At 36.2% G+C, this 21,881-nt stretch overlaps 1 protein-coding gene across 2 annotated transcripts in view; it reads left to right on the top strand.

Moving 5' to 3' along the window:
* CASC4 (cancer susceptibility 4) overlaps window positions 1-21,881 on the top strand; it is a 111,530-nt gene that overhangs the window by 35,285 nt on the left and 54,364 nt on the right. For both annotated transcript variants that reach the window (XM_029238035.1, XM_029238034.1), the window contains exons 2-6: window positions 9,456-9,510; window positions 15,358-15,460; window positions 17,175-17,265; window positions 21,175-21,319; window positions 21,674-21,754. In XM_029238035.1, coding sequence (XP_029093868.1) covers window positions 9,456-9,510; window positions 15,358-15,460; window positions 17,175-17,265; window positions 21,175-21,319; window positions 21,674-21,754 — 475 coding nt within the window. The remainder of the gene's footprint in view (window positions 1-9,455; window positions 9,511-15,357; window positions 15,461-17,174; window positions 17,266-21,174; window positions 21,320-21,673; window positions 21,755-21,881) is intronic.

Here is a 21,881-nt window from a genome sequence, read left to right as displayed (position 1 = left end):
CTATGAAAGAAACGGGAAAGAAAATAGACATAGGCTAATTAGAAGTTATTAGAAAGCAGTTCTTAGTAGTCAGCAGATCACATAGCTGTTGGTATCAGATTTTCCTGCTGCCTCTTGCAGCTTTTCATCAGTGATATCATTCCCATGGCTTTAATCGCCATCCGTATGCGAATAACTCTCAAATCATCTATGCCCAAGCTCTAAACCCATATGTCCAACTTCCTACTAAAGATCTCTTGGGTGTGTCACAAGTGCCTCAAATTCAGTAGGTCCAAATCTGGAAAAGAATCATGTCCCCACTTCTCCCTCCCATCCCAAGTCTGTTTCTCCTGTGTTTCCCTATTATGGAGTATTGCAGTCTTACCTTAGTCCCCTTACTCTAGAAATTTAAACATCATCCTTAATGTTTCTTCTTTTACTCCTCTATCTAATCAATCAGTTAGACTATTCATTGTTCCCCTTTAATATCTCTCACATATATTTATGTCTCTGTTCTCATTCTGTTAGTTTGGACCAGGAATTGGCAAACTTTTTCTATAAAAGGGCCAGATAGTAAATACTTAAGGCTTTGCAGTCCATATGATCTTTTTTGCAATCACTGCAGCTCCAAAGCAGCCATAGACAATATGGAAATGAATGGATGGGGCTATTTCCCATAAAACTTTATTTATAGACACTGAAATTTGAATTTCATATAATTCATGACATATTCTTTTGGCTTTTCTCTCCAACCATTTAAAAATGTAAAAACCATCCTTTGTTTGCCATCCATACAAAAGCAGGCAGCAGGCTAGATTTGGCTCACAGGCATAATTTGCCCACCCCTGGCTTAAAGGAACATTTTCTCTCACTTGAAAAACAACAGTAGTCCCCCATTCTCCTACTGTCTTACCTGGTCTCTCTAGTCTTGTCTCTCTAGTCCGCTCATCATACTGAAGCCAGATTGACTTTTTAAAATGCAAATTGGGTTTCATTACGTTGTTTGAAGTCCTTTAAAAGTTGACCATAGCCAGTGGAATGTATCCACATTCCTTGGCAAGACGCTTTGTAATGTGGACCTTGCTTATCTTTCTAGACATATTTCTTGTCATTTCCCCCACTCTCTGTTCCAGCTTAAAACTGCTTAGAACTGCTTGCAGTTTCTCTGATGTGCAGTGTTTTTCACTTCGAAATTTTGACACATGTTTCCTTACCCTCTCCCTACTTCCACCTGGCTAACCACTATTCTTCCTGCTGGACTTATTTCAGTTATCATCATCTCCAGAAACCTCCTCTCATTCCCCCAAGGCTGGATTTAAATGCTTTTACTAAGTTCTGCCATCCTGTCTGTAGAATCCAATAATAGCACTTATTTTACTATAATTGCCTGTCTACTTGACTGTGTCTCCTAAATAGTAAACTTGAGTGCCTAGTGTTTATCCATTATTTTATCCCCAGTTTCCTATATGGTGCCCCATAGTACCCTCAGCATTTTTATTTTTTGCATTAAAATGTTGATATAATTCAGAGACCATGAAATTTGCCCTTTTTAAAAAAAGTGTGCAATTCAGAGGTTTTTAGTATACTCACAAAGTTGTGCAGCCATCTCCCTATTTAATTCCAGAACATTTTTATCACCCCAAAAAGAAACCCCACTCCCATTAGGAGGTCACCCTTCATTCCCCCTCCCTTCAGCCCCTGGCAACCACTAATTACTTTTTGTCTCTATGGATTTGCCTAGTCTGGACATTTCATATCAGTGGAAGGGCCCTCCAGTCTTTTTTTTCCCAACCTTCTTCATTATTATAGTTTTCCCTGTATCATGTGCTTTAGCCAAACAGTACCTTGGTGGGGTCTTCATACATGTCTCATGCTTTCTTACCTCTGTACCTTTTCTTATGCCACCTCCTCTATCTGAAATGCTTTTTTCTACTTATTTAGAGTTTTACCTAGCCTTCAATGCCTAATTCGGATAAGACCCCTTCCAAGAAACTTTCCTGATCATATTAGGTAGGAATCATCTCTGAAATCCTACAGTAATTATACTAGTTTAGGTGCTACCTTGCCTACTGATTCTTTGAGACTGCTCTCATGTTTTCTAATTGTTTTATACTCTCCCATCCAGTACCTTGGCACAATAAGTTCTTAAAACGTAGTTGAAAATGTCATGGACACTCTGGAAAATAACATGACAGTTTCTTTAAAAACTAAACATAGACTTACCATACAACCCAGCAGTCTCACTCCTGGGCATTTATTCCAGAGAAATAAAAACTAATATTCATGTAAAAATCTGTACACAGTTTTTCATAGCTGCTGTATTTGTTATAGCCAAAAACTAGAAACCACCAATATGTTCTAAAGTAGTTGAATGCTTAAACAAACTATTGTACATTCAAATCGGAATACTACTCAGCAATAAAAAGGAATGAACTATTGATGTATATACAACTATGCATTATGTTGATTGAAAAAAATCTCAAAAAGTCACATACTATATGATTCCATTTATATAATATTCTTGAAACGACAAAATTACGGAGTGGAGAACAAATTAGTGGTTACCAGGGATCAGGTATAGTGGGGAAGGAGGATAGGTTTGACTATAAAGGGTAGCATGAGGGAGATATTGGTGACAATGGAATAGGTCTGTATCTTGATTTTGATGGTGTTTACATGAATCTATACATATGATAAAATGGCATAGAACTATATACATACACATTGTACCAATGTCAGTTTCCTGATTTTGATGTCATATTGTTGTATAAGATGTACCCATTGGGGAAAATTGTGTGAAGGGTATATCGGATTTATCTGTGCTATCTTTGCAATTTCCTATGAACCTATAATTATTTCAAGATGAAAAGTTAAAGTTTTTTTCTTGAGAGATTGAAGTGGTATTTAGCATAATCATTTTGCCACTCACGGTGCTGCTTTTTCATCAGTATGAATCAGTCTGCACCTTTCAAAATAATGTTACTCTTGAGGATGACAAGATAACCTGTTTATAGTATTTTAGTTGCATTTTACAATTAGATGAAACCTGTTTAAGCAAGAACTGAGATAAAGTAGTTCTTTGATATCCTGGCTATCCAAGGCCTTGTCTTAATTTTTAAATTAAGTGGTAAGCCTTAAACCGAGTCATATTTTGGTACACTTTAAGTTCCTGGAGCTCTTGTATACTGGCACCTAGAGGACAGTGACTGCAGCAATGAGTCCTGTGTACTATCTGTCATCCTGTGGGATGTTGATAAACAATAATTATTTTGGACTTGACATTAATTGATTCAAATAATTCTTTTCTTAATATAGAGTTGAAAATCTTCTGGTAAGATTTCGAAAAACCATACTATCAACCAATATTCAACTCAAAAACTTTTCTTTTTTTTTTTTTACATCTTTACTGGAGTATAATTGCTTTACAATGGTGTGTTAGTTTCTGCTTTATAACAAAGTGAATCAGTTATACATATACATATGTTCCCATATCTCTTCCCTCTTGCATCTCCGTCCCTCCCACCCTCCCTATCCCACCCACCTTGGTGGTCACAAAGCACGGAGCTGATCTCCCTGTGCTATGCGGCTGCTTCCCACTAGCTATCTATTTTACGTTTGGTAGTGTATATATGTCCATGCCACTCTCTCACTTTGTCACAGCTTACCCTTCCCCCTCCCCATATCCTCAAGTCCATTCTCTGGTAGGTCTGTGTCTTTATTCCTGTCTTACCCCTAGGTTCTTCATGACATTTTTTTTCTTAAATTCCATATATATGTGTTAGCATACGGTATTTGTCTTTTTCTTTCTGACTTACTTCACTCTGTATGACAGACTCTAGGTCCATCCACCTCATTACAAATAGCTCAGTTTCGTTTCTTTTTATGGCTGAGTAATATTCCATTGTATATATGTGCCACATCTTTATCCATTCATCCGATGATGGACACTTAGGTTGTTTCCATCTCCTGGCTATTGTAAATAGAGCTGCAGTGAACATTGTGGAATGTGACTCTTTTTGAATTATGGTTTTCTCAGAGTATATGCCCAGTAGTGGGATTGCTGGGTCGTATGGTAGTTCTATTTGTAGTTTTTTAAAGAACCTCCATACTGTTCTCCATAGTGGCTGTACCAATCCACATTCCCACCAGCAGTGCAAGAGTGTTCCCTTTTCTCCACACCCTCTCCAGCATTTATTGTTTGTAGATTTTCTGATGATGCCCATTCTGACTGGTGTGAGACGATATCTCATTGTAGTTTTGATTAGCATTTCTCTAATAATTACTGATGTTGAGCATTCTTTCATGTGTTTGTTGGCAATCTGTATATCTTCTTTGGAGAAATGTCTGTTTAGGTCTTCGTACCATTTTGGATCGGGTTGTTTTTTTTTTTTTGATATTGAGCTGCATGAGCTGCTTGTAAATTTTGGAGATTAATCCTTTGTCAGTTGCTTCATTTGCAAATATTTTCTCCCATTCTGGGGGTTGTCTTTTGGTCTTGTTTATGGTTTCCTTTGCAGTACAAAAGCTTTGAAGTTTCATTAGGTCCCATTTGTTTGTTTTGTTTTTATTTCCATGTCTCTAGGAGGTGGGTCAAAAAGGATCTTGCTGTGATTTATGTCATAGAGTGTTCTGCCTATGTTTTCCTCTAAGAGTTTGATAGTTTCTGGCCTTACATTTAGGTCTTTAATCCATTTTGAGCTTATTTTTGTGTATGGTGTTAGGGAGTCATCGAATCTCATACTTTTACATGTACCTGTCCAGTTTTCCCAGCACCACTTATTGAAGAGGCTGTCCTTTCTCCACTGTACATTCCTGCCTCCTTTATCAAAGAAAAGGTGACCATATGTGCGTGGGTTTATCTCTCGGCTTTCTATCCTGTTCCATTGATCTATCTTTCTGTTTTTGTGCCAGTACCATACTGTCTTGATTACTGTAGCTTTGTAGTATAGTCTGAAGTCAGGGAGCCTGATTCCTCCAGCTCCGTTTTTCGTTCTCAAGATTGCTTTGGCTATTCGGGGTCTTTTGTGTTTCCATACAAATTGTGACATTTTTTGTTCTAGTTCTGTGAAAAATGCCAGTGGTAGTTTGATAGGGATTGCATTGAATCTGTAGATTGCTTTGGATAGTAGAGCCATTTTCACAATGTTGATTCTTCCAATCCAAGAACATGGTATATCTCTCCATCTATTTGTATCATCTTTAATTTCTTTCATCAGTGTCTTATAATTTTCTGCATACAGGTCATTTGTCTCCTTAGGTAGGTTTATTCCTAGATATTTTATTCTTTTTGTTGCAATGGTAAATGGGAGTGTTTTCTTGATTTCACTTTCAGATTTTTCATCACTAGTGTATAGGAATGCCAGAGATTTCTGTGCATTAATTTTGTATCCTGCTACTTTACCAAATTCATTGATTAGCTCTAGTAGTTTTGTGGTAGCATCTTTAGGATTCTCTATGTATAGTATCATGTCATCTGCAAACAGTGACAGCTTTATTTCTTCTTTTCCGATTTGGATTCCTTTTATTTCCTTTTCTTCTCTGATTGCTGTGGCTAAAACTTCCAAAACTATGTTGAATAATAGTGGTGAGAGTGGGCAACCTTGTCTTGTTCCTGATCTTAGTGGAAATGGTTTCAGTTTTTCACCATTGAGGACAATGTTGGCTGTGGGTTTGTCATACATGGCCTTTATTCTGTTGAGGAAAGTTCCCTCTATGCCTACTTTCTGAAGGATTTTTATCATAAATGGGTGTTGAATTTTGTTGAAAGCTTTCTCTGCATCTACTGAGATGATCATATGTTTTTTCTCCTTCAGTTTGTTGATATGGTGTATCACATTGATTGATTTGCATATATTGAAGAATCCTTGCATTCCTGGGATAAACCCCACTTGATCATGGTGTATGATCCTTTTAATGTGCTGTTGGATTCTGTTTGCTAGTATTTTGTTGAGGATTTTTGCATCTATGTTCATCAGTGATATTGGCCTGTAGTTTTCTTTCTTTGTGACATCTTTGTCTGGTGGTGGTATCAGGGTTATGGTGGCCTCGTAGAATGAGTTTGGGAGTGTTCCTCCCTCTGCTATATTTTGGAAGAGTTTGAGAAGGATAGGTGTTAGCTCTTCTCTAAATGTTTGATAGAATTTGCCTGTGAAGCCACCTGGTCCTGGGCTTTTGTTTGTTGGAAGATTTTTAATCACAGTTTCAATTTCATTGCCTGTGGTTGGTCTGTTCATATTTTCTATTTCTTTCTGATTCAGTCTTGGCAGGTTGTGCATTTCTAAGAATTTGTCCATTTCTTCCAGGTTGTCCATTTTATTGGCATAGAGTTGCTTGTAGTAATCTCTCATGATCCTTTGTATTTCTGCAGTGTCAGTTGTTACTTCTCCTTTTTCATTTCTAATTCTATTGATTTGAGTCTTCTCCCTTTTTTTCTTGATGAGTCTGGCTAATGGTTTATCAATTTTGTTTTACTTCTCAAAGAACCAGCTTTTAGTTTTATTGATCTTTGCTATTGCTTCCTTCATTTCTTTTTCATATATTTCTGATCTTTATGATTTCTTTTCTTCTGCTTACTTTGGGGTTTTTTTGTTGTTCTTTCTCTAATTGCTTTAGGTGCAAGGTTAGGTTGTTTATTCGAGATGTTTCCTGTTTCTTAAGGTAGGATTGTTTTGCTATAAGCTTCCCTCTTAGAACTGCTTTTGCTGCATCCCATAGGTTTTGGGTCGTCATGTCTCCATTGTCATTTGTTTCTAGGTATTTTTTGATTTCCTCTTTGATTTCTTCAGTGATCACTTCGTTATTAAGTAGTGTATTCTTTAGCCTCCATGTGTTTGTATTTTTTACAGATATTTTCCTGTAATTGATATCTAGTCCCATAGCATTGTGGTTGGAAAAGATACTTGATACAATTTCAGTTTTCTTAAATTTACCAAGGCTTGATTTGTGACCCAAGATATGATCTATCCTGGAGAATGTTCCATGAGCACTTGAGAAAAATGTGTATTCTGTTGTTTTTGGATGGAATGTCCTATAAATATCAGTTAAGTCCATCTTGTTTAATGTATCATTTAAAGCTTGTGTTTCCTTATTTATTTCCATTTTGGATGGTCTGTCCATTGGTGAGAGTGGGGTGTTTAAGTCCCCTACTATGAATGTGTTGCTGTCAATTTCCCCTTTATGGCTGTTAGTATTTGCCTTATGTATTGAGGTACTCCTATGTTGGCTGCATAAATATTTACAATTGTTATATCTTCTTCTTGGGTCGATCCCTTGATCATTATGTAGTGTCCTTCTTTGTCTCTTGTAATAGTCTTTATTTTAAAGTCTGTTTTGTCTGATATGAGAATTGCTATTCCAGCTTTCTTTTGGTTTCCATTTGCATGGAATATCTTTTTTCCTCCCCTCACTTTCAGTCTGTATGTGTCTCTCGGTCTGAAGTGGGTCTCTTGTAGACAATATATATATATATATATGGTTCTTGTTTTTGTATCCGTTCAGCCAGTCTGTGTCTTTTGGTAGGTGCATTTAATCCATTTACATTTAAGGCGATTATCGACATGTATGTTCCTATTCCCATTTTCTTAATTGTTTTGGGTTTGTTATTATAGGTCTTTTCCTTCTCTTGTGTTTCTTGCCTAGAGAAGATCCTTTAGCATTTGTTGTAAAGCTGGTTTGGTGGTGCTGAACTCTCTCAGCTTTTGCTTTTCTGTAAAGGTTTTAATTTCTCCATCAAATCTGAATGAGATCCTTGCTGGGTAGAGTAATCTTGGTTGTAGGTTTTTCTCCTTCATCACTTTAAATATGTCCTGCCAGTCCCTTCTGGCTTGCAGAGTTTCTGCTGAAGGATCAGCTGTTAACCTTATGGGAATTCCCTTGTGTGTTATTTGTTGTTTTTCCCTTGCTGCTTTTAATATGTTTTCTTTGTATTTAATTTTTGACAGTTTGATTAATATGTGTCTTGGCGTGTTTCTCCTTGATTTTATCCTGTATGGTACTCTCTGTGCTTCCTGGACTTGATTAATTATTTCCTTTCCCGTATTAGGGAAGTTTTCAACTATAATCTCTTCAAATATTTTCTCAGACCCTTTCTTTTTCTCTTCTTCTTCTGGAACCCCTATAATTTGAATGTTGGTGCGTGTAATGTTGTCCCAGAGGTCTCTGAGACTGTCCTCAGTTCTTTTCATTCTTTTTTCTTTATTCTGCTCTGCAGTAGTTATTTCCACTATTTTATCTTCCAGGTCACTTATCCGTTCTTCTGCCTCAGTTATTCTGCTGTTGATCCCTTCTAGAGTATTTTTAATTTCATTTGTTGTGTTGTTCATCATTGCTTGTTTCCTCTTTAGTTCTTGTAAGTCCTTATTAAATGTTTCTTGCATTTTCTCTATTCTATTTCCAAGATTTTGGATCATCTTTACTATCATTATTCTGAATTCTTTTTCAGGTAGACAGCCTATTTCCTCTTCATTTGTTAGGTCTGGTGGGTTTTTATCTTGCTCCTTCATCTGCTGTGTGTTTTTCTGTCTTCTCATTTTGCTTATCTTACTGTGTTTGGGGTCTCCTTTTTGCAGGCTGCAGGTTTGTAGTTCCCGTTGTTTTTGGTGTCTGTCCCCAGTGGCTAAAGTTGGTTCAGTGGGTTGTGTAGGCTTCCTGGTGGAGGGGACTAGTGCCTGTGTTCTGGTGAATGAGGCTGGATCTTGTCTTTCTGGTGGGCAGGTCCACGTCTGGTAGTGTGTTTTGGGGTTTCTGTGGACTTATTATGATCTTAGGCAGCCTCTTTGCTAATGGATGGTGTTGTGTTCCTGTCTTGCTAGTTGTTTGGCATAAGATGTCCAGCACTGTAGCTTGCTGGTCGTTGAGTGAAGCTGGGTGTTGGTGTTGAGATGGAGATCTCTGGGAGATTTTCGCCATTTGATATTATGTGGAGCTGGGAGGTCTCTTATGGACCAGTGTCCTGAAGTTGGCTCTCCCACCTCAGAGGCACAGCACTGACTCCTGGCTGCAGCACCAAGAGCCTTTCATCCACACGGCTTTGATGATAAAGGTGCTCTTCTTCACTGTTGTTCAAATTCTAGGTAGAGATTTCAGACTGCCTTTACCCTAAAAAGAGCTGGAGAAGCATTGGTGGTTCTTCTCCAAAGGAAGGTACCCTCTGAATGTTTGGGAGATGAAGAAAGGAAGATGTTTGTTCTTTTTCATATGGTCTCATCCTCCAAATCACCTTTGGAATCAAACTTAAAAACTTTTGAAAATTGTTATACTATATATTAAGTAAAATGAATATTCTTGTGCAAATTTAAAATGAGTATTACAAAATCAGAACTTATTTCTAATTCTTTTTGGAAAGTGGTGTGTTATGCATAACTTAAGGATTTTTCTTTTGTACTTATGATCAAGCTCAAAGTGAATATGAGGGAACAAAAGTAAATATGAGCAAAACTACATATTCTTTAGTAAAATGAAAATGATTTTTTTTTCAGGTTAAACTGCAGAACAACATATCATATCAGATGGCAGACATACATCATTTAAAGGGTAAGAAACTTAATTACAGATTAAAGATAAAGGTCACTAAATGTCTAAAATCCTGAAGAATTAAGAAATCCTCAAGTTAAACAGCTAAATGAAATAGAATTTTTGAACAAATCTCCTCTGATGGCAAAACATTTATCCTTTTGTCTTAAGATATATTGAAAAATTTTTAATGTTGCTTTATATATAATAAGTGCAAGTTAATATTTGAGGTCTGCATTTTAATCTTGTGCTGTAGACAGAGTTCATGCAGTGAAATGTTAGAAGAATCCTCAAAGAAAATTGAGGTGTAACTTCGGAGACTGTCAGATTTCTAGGGAAAAGATTAGGGATGATTCCTCTGTTCTGTGTCCAGTCTGCTAAAATAATCCATTCCGATCTAGGGATGCGTTGGAAAAATCCTCCAAACTTAATGTTTTAGATACCCCAGGATCAAAGAAACCTGCAACAAAAACTGGGAAGAAACCTGGAGACAGATTTGATAGATAGGTAGGTAGGTAGATAGATAGAAAGAAAGTAAGAAGACAGATTTTTTTTCACTTAGATGAAGTGATAGGAGATGACTAAAGCTCTTATGAAAAATAATAGGTAAAGAGAACAAGCTCTATCGCCTGCTTACATTACTTCACACTGTCACTGGCCTTTGGAGTTTGGGGTCTGAGGACTATCCCGCTTTTCCCTCATACCTTTTGATTACAACCCTATATATTTTAAAACTTTGCATGCAGTGACTCTGAGTTTATATATGTGGGTAATACTTGCTCTCTAATTTCATAACTATATCTTTATAACCATTTTAAACCTATTTAGATAGAATTAGGTAATATATACATATATTTTTCAAATTTATTTATATTTATTTATTTATTTATTTATTGGCTGCGTTGGGTCTTTGTTGCTGCATGTGGGCTTTCTCTAGTTGCCATGAGCTGGGGCTACTCTTCATGGCAGTGTGTGGGCTTCTCATTGCAGTGGCTTCTCTTGTTGTGGAGCACGGGCTCTAGGCACGTGGACTTCAGTAGTTGCAGCACACAGGCTCAGTAGTTAACAGCATGCGGGCCCTAGAGTTCACGGGCTTCAGTAGTTGGGGCACACGAGATCAGTAGTTTTGGCTTGCGGGCTCTAGAGCACAGGCTCAGTAGTTGTGGCGCACGGGCTTAGTTGCTCCGCGGCATGTGGGATCTTCCCAGACCAAGGATTGAACCTGTGCCCCCTGCATTGGCAGGCAGCTTCTTAACCACTGCACCACCAGGGAAATCCCAGGTAATATATTTTCAAACATCCTCTTGAAGAAGTCAACCTAAGTTGACTTTGTAATTTATGTAAGTTTTGCTTCTCACCTAGCAAATCCATTAGGAAATATCATTTGTGTGTTATAACCCAGACATAGGAATTATTAATTTTTTACTATCTATGATTTAGAGCAGCTTTGATTTTCTGTTAAAAATTTACTTTCTGGTTGGCCACAATAATTGTTGTTGCATTTGTGTCCATATTCTACTCTTTTTGACTCACAGGAGTGCACAGGATGACACAGAAGATGGCACACTGTCAGTGCTGCTTCCAGCTTGCAATTTTTACAAATGATTTTGCTTGTCATCAAAGTATATTTCTTATTAAATAGTAATAGATCAGTTGAATAGGAAGTCCTATGGGTTTTGCTAGTACATGTCAGAGAAAATGACAGCCTATGTTACTGAGTAAAAATCTTTATTTTGCTGTATGTGTTGAAGTAGATCTTGAGATGTTTTGAAATTTTGATGATAATCTTTAGCAGAGAAAAAAGCTTTGATTTGAACTCATACCATGCAACTTTTGGTTTTAGTGCAGTTACTGAAGCTTGGATGCTTGAGATTGAATTTCATTAATGTGACTTTTGCACCCTGGGAACTCTTTCTGCTGAAACAAACTTCTTGACAAGTTGACAGTAAAATCCGTATTTGACTGTTTTCATTGACATTAATGTCGGATATAATGGAATTAATACACATCAAGATCCTAAAAAAAATCTTTTAATATTTTCTTGGAAATAAGAGGATTAGGGTTGGTTTTTAATGCCTGAGAAAGTAAATTAGCATTCTACTATACACTGATTTATTTTGAATAGTTTACCTTATTTTTATTCCTATTACTGAAAGAAAATTTGCAATAAAAAATTTCCAGAAGTAAATTTTTTTTTTTTGGCTTTAAAAGATCATCCTAGAAGTTAAATTGAGAGATTATGGCCATATCTTTCTATAGCATACCATGATATTACTGTCAGAGCTAGACTACCCTGCACAATCAACCTTGGACCTGATCTCATATTAAGTTACTCTGGGGACTTTCCTGGTGTTGCAGTGGTTAAGAGTCCCCCTGCCAATTCAGGGGACACAGGTTTGATCCCTGGTCCGGGAAGATCCCACATGCTGCGGAGCAACTAAGCCCATGCACCACAACTACTGAGCCTGCGCTCTAGAGCCCACGAGCCACAACTACTGAGCCCACGTGCCACAACTACTGAAGCCTGCAAGCCTAGCGCCCGTGCTCCGCAACAAGAGAAGCTACCACAATGAGAAGCCTGTGCGCTGCAATGAAGAGTAGCCCCCCCACTTGCGGCAACTAGAGAAAGCCCGCGTGCAGCAACGAAGACCCAACGCAGCCAAAAATTAAAAAAAAAAAAAGTTACTCTGAGCATCCTGCTGTGGTGACCTAGAGCAGCCACACTAGACACAGAGTATCTTTGGGTTTAAAATGAAGAAAACACATGGCAATCAGTTGAAAGTAAAATTGTGATATAGGAAAATTTTGTCTTTAGTTTTGCTTTCTGATCTGTTTACTCCCCTTGCCCCCATTTTTTTGGCCACGGCACGCAGCTTGCGGGATCTCAATTTCCCAACCAGGGATTGAACCCTTGCCACTGCAGTGAAAGCACCGAATCCTAACCACTATACCACCAGAGAACTCTACTTGTCCCCTTTCAAGTCTTTATTTTGGCCCACTCAAAGCATCAGTCTGCTGCATGCTTTATAATCCTTTCCCTGTATTCAAATAGGTTAGAATCTGATATTTTACATGGACTGGAACTCACTCATACTGATGTTCTATTTTTCTGTCAATTGAATTTTAAGGCTTTTATCTCCATTTAAAAATGAAAACTTTATTTCCTGATAAAGGTATTTCAAATATTGTTAGTGAGAAACTTTGTGGGGAGGCAGAGAAGCCATCCCAAATCTTAAAATCATACTAAGCCTCAGGTTCATTCTGAAGGTAAACTTAGCTGCTTCAGTTAGTTTACTGTGTAGGAAAAAGAAGCCTGAATGAGTCCTGACCACCAGTTGAGGTCCATTCCCTAGTAGCTACTAGGTAGTGCTGATTTGATTTTTCTTTTCTTTTTTTTTTAATTGTAGTAACTTTCAATTCTAAAATATTTCCTTCTTGAGTACAGTTTCAGGGAACTGGCTAACACTGTCTGTAAACTACCAGGCTTTTTGTCACTGCCTCCTGCTGGGATCTCATTGTTTCTGTAGACTCAGCATCCATAGCTGAGGCCAGAGTTCTGCTACCTCTAGCCCTCTGTTTCTTAATAAATGGGACCAGGGATCAGGTAACAAGCTGAATATGTTATTCAGGGATACCTGACCTCAGATTTGTTACTTTTATCTAGGGTGGGAGTAATGTGAAAAACTACAGAAATCAACCGTGTTTATATATTGGAGAATTAATAGAGTAAGAAGAGAAATTTAAAATGTGACTTGACTAAACTCATAGACACAGAGAGTAGAATGGTGGCTACCGTTCTACTGGGAGGTGGCTGGGAGGTGTGTGGGGAAAATGAGATGTTGGTCAAAGGGTACAAACTGTTATAAGATGAATAAGTTTTGGTGATCTATATACAGAATGGTGATTATAGTTAACAAGACTGTATTATATACTTGAAAGTTGCTAAGACAGTAGATCTTAAATGTTATCACCACAAAAAAGTGGTAATTATGTGAGATGGTGGACATGTTGGCTAATGCTATGATGGTAATCATTTCACAATACGTGAGTGAATCAAATCAACATGTTGTACACCTTGAACTTACACAATGTTATATCTCAATTAAAATAAAAGTAATAGGGCTTCCCTGGTGGCGCAGTGGTTAAGAATCCGCCTGCCAATGCAGGGGACACGGGTTTGAGCCCCGGTCTGGGAAGATCCCACATGCCGCAGAGCAACTAAGCCCATGCACCACAACTACTGAGCCTGTGCTCTAGGGCCCGTGTGCCACAACTACTGAGCCCACATGCCACAGCTACTGAAGCTCATGTGCCTAGAGCCCATGCTCCGCAACAAGAGACGCCACTGCAGTGAGAAGCCCGTGCACCGCAACAAAGAGTAGCTCCCACTCGCCACAACTAGAGAAAGACCACGTGCAGCAACAAAGACCCAACACAGCCATAAATAAATAAATTTTTAAAAATAAATTTTAAAAATAATAATAAAAATGTGGCTTGAATAGGCAAGCATATTTACTACCTATAAGCACTTTATGTAAATCATTTACTTTTCATATTTATTAATACTATACAATAGCTGTTATTATGCATATTGTTAAACTTTATATACTTCAGCAAATGTTCATGTGACTTTAACATTTTTACTTTTTGTCATCACCATAGTTATGATTCCACAATAAAATTTAGAAAGTAGAGAAAAAAATATGCTCAGAATCCCACCACTAAGTGTAATCACTGGTAGCATTTTGATGTATTTTTATTCTCATCTGTTTTACATGGATATATTTTATATTATAAATATATGTTTATATCTTTTTATAAAGATATAATATCTTTATAAGATATTATAAAGATATTATAAGATAATGTCTTTATAAAGATATATCTTTTTATAAAGATATATATCTTTTTATAAAGATTTATATTATAAATATATGTTTATATCTTTTTAAAAACTTACATCACAAGCATTTTTTGAGTGCCTTTAAAGTAACAAGATTATTTCTGTAAGCCCTCTATGAAAAGTAGATGTTATGTTATAGTTATAATATTGTACATTATGGTTAGATATTATACTTTAATCTTAATAAGTCATTATTGCTTATACAGAATAGACCTCTGTTCCCATTTATAAAAATTAAAACTTTCTTTACTACTTTTGCTTAACTTCTAAGGCTGTTGGCTAATTTTTTAATCCTCTATCCAAGAAACTGACATTTCTCTTTTCTGGCTGAATTTCTTTTATTTGTAGGGTTAGATAAAGAGGGAGTGACTAGAAAATGTGGGGCCAGTGATGATGGATTAAAGGTTCCCAAAGGGGATCTGGTCCAGCTTTTAATTTACTATCCAGTTTGAAATTTCATGTTATTCATTACAGCTAAAACTTTTAGCTGTAGTCTGGAGGTTATAAGCTTTGAAAATGGAATTTTGGTATATGTGGATCTAAACCTCAGTAGCAGAACTAGAAATGAGATCTAAAATGATTGGTACCTAATTTGGGAATCAAGTATGATTTAGAATGAATTGAATTCTGTACCCATGGCCAATACACCTAAAAAATATGATTTTTTCCCTACTTTTATAAAGCAGTAAGGTTTAGAGAGATAGTTCTTTTTGTACTATTTCTACAACTTAGCATATTGTCTACATAATGTGAAAAGATGTATATATTTTTAATATTTCTGATTTATGTGAAACCACTGAGGCTATCTTGTTTTATTGCCCATGCATGTGTATGAAAGGCAATTAAATGTGGTACTAATTATATAAATTTAACTTCCTGTATATAATTTTTGAAAATCCCATACCTTCTCAATGGGAAGCAGTAAAGTAAACTTCATTCCTTTGATTTTTACCTTCTGTGGATAGAGCAACTCGCTGAGCTTCGTCAGGAGTTTCTTCGACAAGAAGACCAGCTCCAGGACTATAGGAAGAACAGTACTTACCTCGTGAAGAGGTTAGAATATGAGAGGTAAGATGCTACATGCAACAGATATTTATGAATCTTGAATATTTGTCCAACTTTCAATTCATTTCTTCCTTTCTGGCTTTTGTTTTTCTTCTCTTCTTTCATTTTACTAGGTCTTTTAAGTTCCTTTTCTGTTATCTTTCTATGCCTCTTTGAAATCACTCTTTTATTTTGATATGTTGAACAACATGAAAATATCTCTTACAAGGCATGTTGAATCTACCCATGTAGTAGAGTTCATTGTGAGACAGAAAATCTTTCAAGGTCTGAGTTTTATTGAATGGGCTGTGGCAAAGACTGAAAGAAGATTCTGTGGTTCTTTTTGAGGGTCAATCCAGAAGATAAAGCTGGCAGTGGAAGATATCCCCAGAATAGCTGAGGGACTAAGCACCAGCTGCTTCTCCTGTTCTGCACTTCAGTCCCTTTGCTTACACCTCTGCACTGTTGGTGATGAGGTTGGGAAGCCTCTTAGGGGCCTTTCTAGAATTACTCTTTAAAAGGGTTTATTGTGTATTAAATCCGTTTTACAGTTAAAGGTATTTCTGGGTCTACACACCAAAAATTAGAAAGATTCACTGTATTTTAAACTGTTTATCCATTTCTGACTTCTTACTCTTGTAGGTTATCAATATGCATCTACTTACATATATGTATTTTAATCTAATAGTATTCAGTAATTTTACATATATCTTTAGGATTAAAGAAATATTATTCCAGCATGTTAGTGTACCAAAGCTTGTTTAATCTCTCCCAACTGCTGGACCATTGTAGGAGTTTTCCTTTTCTCACTGTTATGACTATCAACTATAAAAATCTTTGTGCAAAAAGCATTTTCTCCCTCTTACATTATTTCACTGGTTATATTCTCAAATATAGAACTTCTGAGGTGGAATGTTTTATTGATCTTGTTGCTCTTATCACATATATGAAAGATTGCTTTGTAAAATGACTATACTTATTTATAATGTAAATGTTTCCCTGTAGCCCCACCAACATTGGCTTTTATATTTCTAACTTAATTTTGCTAGTATAGTAATAAGATAGTACTATATATACATATAAGAAGTTTAATTTGCATTTTAAATGGTGGAAGATAACATTTTTCTGTGTGTGTATTCTTTGTTTCTTTTTGCATGAATGATCTATTTGTATTCTTTGACTACTGGTGCAGTGGAAATTCACAATCTTTATGTGTTTTGTTCCTTTACATTTTCTCTTGCTGGTTGCATTCTCTCTTCTTTGTTAGTTTCTTCCATTGTTGCTCTTCTTATGGTTTAGGCTTTTATTATTGCGTTGAAAGTACTAACTATTTGATGAATCATCTGCTGCCACTCCTTATCAACTCTTATAATTCTAGCTTTTCTTATCTATTACTATATATTGGTCTTACAGTTTTCTCTTCTAAAATGTTTTTCTCTTCTATGATTGAAGTTGACTTTGACAGTTGTTTCTTTATAAATGCAACTTATAAAAATAAATTTTCATCTTTCTAATTTCTGTTTTTTAATTAGTTTTATCAATATTTTTATCCTCTGTTTAAGGTTCAAATATTGTAAGAATTTTGACTGTGAGCTATTTTTATGTCTGCTCATTGTCCTTCCCTACCCACTCCCCTGCTAACTGAATGCTTTATCCTTATAAATGTATGTTTTCAACTTCTAGACATCTTTGAGAATCAATCCAAAATAATAGTCTAAAAGAATGACTTGTAATTTAGTTTTCAGTGTGGACAACAGATCAAGGAATTAAGAGCACAGCATGAAGAAAATATTAAAAAGTTAGCAGACCAGTTTTTGCAGGAACAAAAGGTAAATTTTAAAAATACTTAAAATATGTTCTTGTTATAAATCTTAAAATTTAAAAGTTAAAATTTGTATTTTTGTTATAAAACATTATATTTTTAAGTATTTTAGCCTGCCTAATTCTAAAAGTGACTTGCAGTGGCTTTACTGCTGAGTAAATTAGACATTTACAAAAGTATAACCTCAACTCTTAAAACTAATTTTGAGCTAAATATCTTTTACCTGACTTTTAAAAATAATTTTTGCTATTTATTTCTTAGGTTGTAAAGTGGATGATCATTTTACTTGAAAATCAACTATTTGCTATTTTATGCTTTTGAGAAATAGAAAAAAATTGAGAAAATTTTTCCTTAATTATCAGTCTTTGTTATTCTGAATTCCTTTCTTAAAACACAGAAATGAAACACTAGCCACTATTTTGATTCATATTTTGGGGGTGGCAAATTCTTTTAGTTCATACAATTCCAGTTGATATATATTATGAAAGTCCTGCTAGAAATGGAGGGAATTTGTCTGAAGTTTACTAGTCATTAGGACATTCATTTTTTTATACACTATAATCTAATCTGACTAGCTGTGGTTTGTATAAAGTCTTGTGATTTAGAGTTAAGAGAGATTGAATAGTGAAAAGTATTTTTCTTGGTCTTTGGCAGCATCTCACCTAAAGGACTAGAAGCTAAGGAAACCAGGTTTTCATTCTTTGCTCTTTCACTATTTTGCAGCATGTTATTGAGGGCATCATTTTTTTTAATCTATAAAGTGGAATGGCTGCTGCCTATGTGCAGTCTTCCTTGAAGAGACATGGGGATAGATTGCTGGAAGATGGCAGGCCTGAGTGAGCTACCTAGGTGGCATTGAGGGCAGCCAGAAGGTATTATTGAGACACTGGATGGTTAGAGGAGCATAGTAGAACACGGAAGGAAGGGAACAAGAGGCTTGCTGTTGCAATTGTGTTATTACAAGCCCAGTATATAAATAATGGGATGAATTTGCTCTCTTCTCTTCTCCCAAGAAGCACGTATATAAGCTTTTTCCTTTTTCCTGCCAAGTGTAGTTCTCCCTTTCTGCTCTTCTATATTAGGCTATTTTTACATTATTAATTAGCTAATATCTACTCCAGTTCTTCTTTGCACTTATCCTGCCCTAAATGGAGCAAGGTGGGGAGGAATGGAGATGCTTAAGAGCATTTCTCCTTTGTAGGGTGACATACCAGCTGCCTAATCTACTCCTCATCCTCATTCTCTGTTCTTCGACTACTATAACTAGTTGATTCTGTGAAATTTGAGTTGTTTCTCGTAGGAACAAATCCATTGTAAGCTATATGAAACAAGCATAAGCTGTATTGAGGGATTTTTTTTTTTTTTTAACTAAGTACATTCCTGTCTTGGAAATTACTCTGGGGAGGGGGTCAGCAAACTAAGTCCAACCTCCTGCCTGTTTTTAACTGCCCATCAGCAAAAAACGGTCATTACATTGAAAAATGGTTAAAAAGTCAAAAGAATATTTTATGACATGGGAAAGTTGTAAGAAATTCAAATCTTAGTGTCTACAAATACAATTTTATTATAACACAGCCACACTCATTTGTTTATTGCTTTCATGCTACAAAGATAAATGGTTATAAACCAGAGGAGACTAAGAAGACCTGAGTACTTAAATGCAATGTAGTAAAAAATTAAATAAATAAATAAATTAAATAAAATAAATGCAGTGTAGTATCCTGGATTGGATCCTGGAACAGAAGAAGGTCTTAATGGAAAAAGTGGTGAAGTCTAAGTAAAGTCTGGAGTTTAGTTAATAATGTACTAATGTTGGTTTCTTAGTTTTGCAAATGTGCTGTGCTATTGTGATGTTAATATTAAGGGAAATTGGGAGATGGGTAATTACTTTTCTGTAAATCTAAATTATTTCAGAGTAAGAAGTTTATTTAAAAAACAATTAGGGGGACTTCCCTGGTGGCGCAGTGGTTAAGAATCCGCCTGTCAGTGCAGGGGACATGGGTTCGAGCCCTGGTCTGGGAAGATCCCATATGCCGCGGACCAACTAAGCCCGTGTGCCACAGCTACTGAGTCTGCACTCTAGAGCCAGCGAGCCACAACTACTGAGCCCACGTGCCACAACTACTGAAGCCCACGCATCTAGAGCCTGCGCTCCGCAACAAGAGAAGCCACCGTAATGAGAAGCCCACGCACCGCAACGAAGAGTAGCCCCCACTCTCCGCAACTAGAGAAAAGCCCTCACGCAGCAACAAAGACCCAACACAGCCAAAAATAAAAAAACAAATAAATTTATTAAAAAACAAAAAAACAATTAAGTGGCCCCCTTACCAAATCAACAGTACTGCATTTAGGAAGCCATCTTATTTTGTTAATAGTATTTAATATTGTCCATTCACGTAAAGGTATTGCCGTTAATAATACATCAAAGGGACAACATCTTTATTAACTGTTTTAAATGGAGAAGTATTTTTGACCACTAGTTTGTTGACTTTTAAGTTTTGTTTATTATTGTTTGTTTTATCCACATCAAAAAGCAGTGGAATATTATGGAAGTAGCCTTATGATGTAGCATTATAGCAAAAATGCACAGAGATGCAGGATGGCTGCTCAGGTTGTACCTCAACGATTTTCTCACCTTTGGCCTTCATACTGACATGTTCAGAAATTTCAGTTTATCGTTTCACTCATCAGCAATTAAGCTCTCAGAATTGGCTATCGCTTACCAAGTTCCCAAAAACTGTGGGAGTGAGAAAGACTGTGGTTTGAATCCCTTTTCCACACTTCTCTAGCTTTGTAATCTTGAACAAGCTGCTTAAACTTCTTTAAGCCTCAGTTTTATTTTGTTTTTCCCAAAACTATTCATTTGTCTCCACTAAAGGATAGACTTGAAAACAATTTGTAAACTATGAAACACAGTGCAAATGTTTGTTGTTGATTTTATCTGCCAGATACACTGGAATACCTATACCTGATTGTCAAAGCACCCTTTCTTCTTTATTGTGACAAATTCTTACAATTTGCCTCCTATTTTTCTAGATTTTCTGTAGATTTTTTAGTACTATTGTTTTTTATAATGTTACCAATGATTGCACTGCATAATGCTTTAGAGTTGACAGAACATTTAATGTTAATATTATTATGCATTAAATGTTAATATGGCAACCCAAGCATGTGTACTTGACTCCTTGCCTCTCCCAGTTTTCCACTGAGGCAACTCAACCAATATAAAAGAGGAAACTGGCCCCCCACAGAATTGAGTCAGACCTAATCATAAACCTGAAGATTCAAGAGTCCAAGGAGGAGATATGGTTAGTTGAAGCAGGTTACAGGGAGCATTGACTTGTGCATTGTTCTGCCATTCCTTCCTATGCTTGAGTGGCCAGTGCACCTGGGAAGAAGTTTGCCTGTTTTCTACCCTTGCTGTTTCTACTTGGGGAAAAGCCTGACAATGTCAGTAGCCATCTATCACACTTGAGGGGACACCTGTGTGCCATCCTCCTGCTCTCTGCTATCCTACTCGATTACAGCATATGCCTATACAGAATCCACTCTGCCCACAGCACCCAAGACTGTGCCAAACTGTAGGCCTCCACAGCAACCTACAGTGCTCAGCAAGACTGTCTTCTCACAGAATCACCAAAGAGAATTATCAGCATAGCCAAAGGGAATTATCTCTGCCTAAAATTTTAGGCCATTTATGATAGAGACTTTTAAAAAATATTACTTATTCTCTGAATTCATATCAGGTATAAAAACTGAACAGAAAATAATATATCCCACATCTCCAAGTGTTTAGAATTTAGACCCATGGTATGTATTTCAAAAACATGAATTGTTTCAGAATATTAAGTTAATAGTTGTTTCAGTAGTTTCACATTTTGAACTGAAAAATACTTACTGTTACCAAATCTTACAGCAAGAGGCCCACAAGTTTGAATCAAAAGATGGAAATGAATTGGATATAAACCATCATGCGGTACCTAAAAACATTCCAAAAGTTGCTGAGAATGCTGCAGGCAAGCATGAAGAACCCTCAAGCAATCATATTCCACATGGGAAAGGTATTACTATTATTTTGTGTTAATAGAAAAAGTATTAGAAATAGTTTCTAATAGTTTGTGTTAATAGAAAAACTATTATTTTTCTCATTTTGAAGTGGATTATTGAATCATAAAGAATATTGTTTGATTTTACTTCCATTATGATTAGGTGTCTGTTTCAAATTTGGATCCTTTAATAGAGAAGAAAAAACAGTAAGTTTATAGAGTTACAACTATGTCCAAAGCAAGATATAAAGATATTCATTTGATATAGCCTATTGCTCTACAAACTGATTATTACATTCCTTCAAAATATTTTCAATTTATGTAATGAAAAATATAAAATTATATTTTTTGTTACTGTTACTTGGGCAGAACAAATCAAACGAGGTGGTGATGCAGGGATGCCTGGAATAGAAGAGAATGACCTTGCAAAAGCTGAAGATCTTCCCATTGGTAAGTAAAAGTTATTAGACTATTTAACTGAAGTGATCATGTTATTTTTCATGTGACTCTATTGTTTGTTTGTTTAAAAATAAATTTATTTATTTATTTTTGGCTGCATTGGGTCTTTGTTGTCACA

The sequence above is a fragment of the Monodon monoceros genome, unplaced genomic scaffold, assembly GCF_005190385.1.
Source record: "Monodon monoceros isolate NGI ecotype Baffin Bay Population unplaced genomic scaffold, NGI_Narwhal_1 Super_Scaffold_21, whole genome shotgun sequence".
In the NCBI taxonomy this organism is placed as follows: domain Eukaryota; kingdom Metazoa; phylum Chordata; class Mammalia; order Artiodactyla; family Monodontidae; genus Monodon; species Monodon monoceros.
The sequence above is the reverse complement of the archived record's forward strand: the minus strand, read 5'-3'. Positions and strand labels throughout refer to the sequence as shown.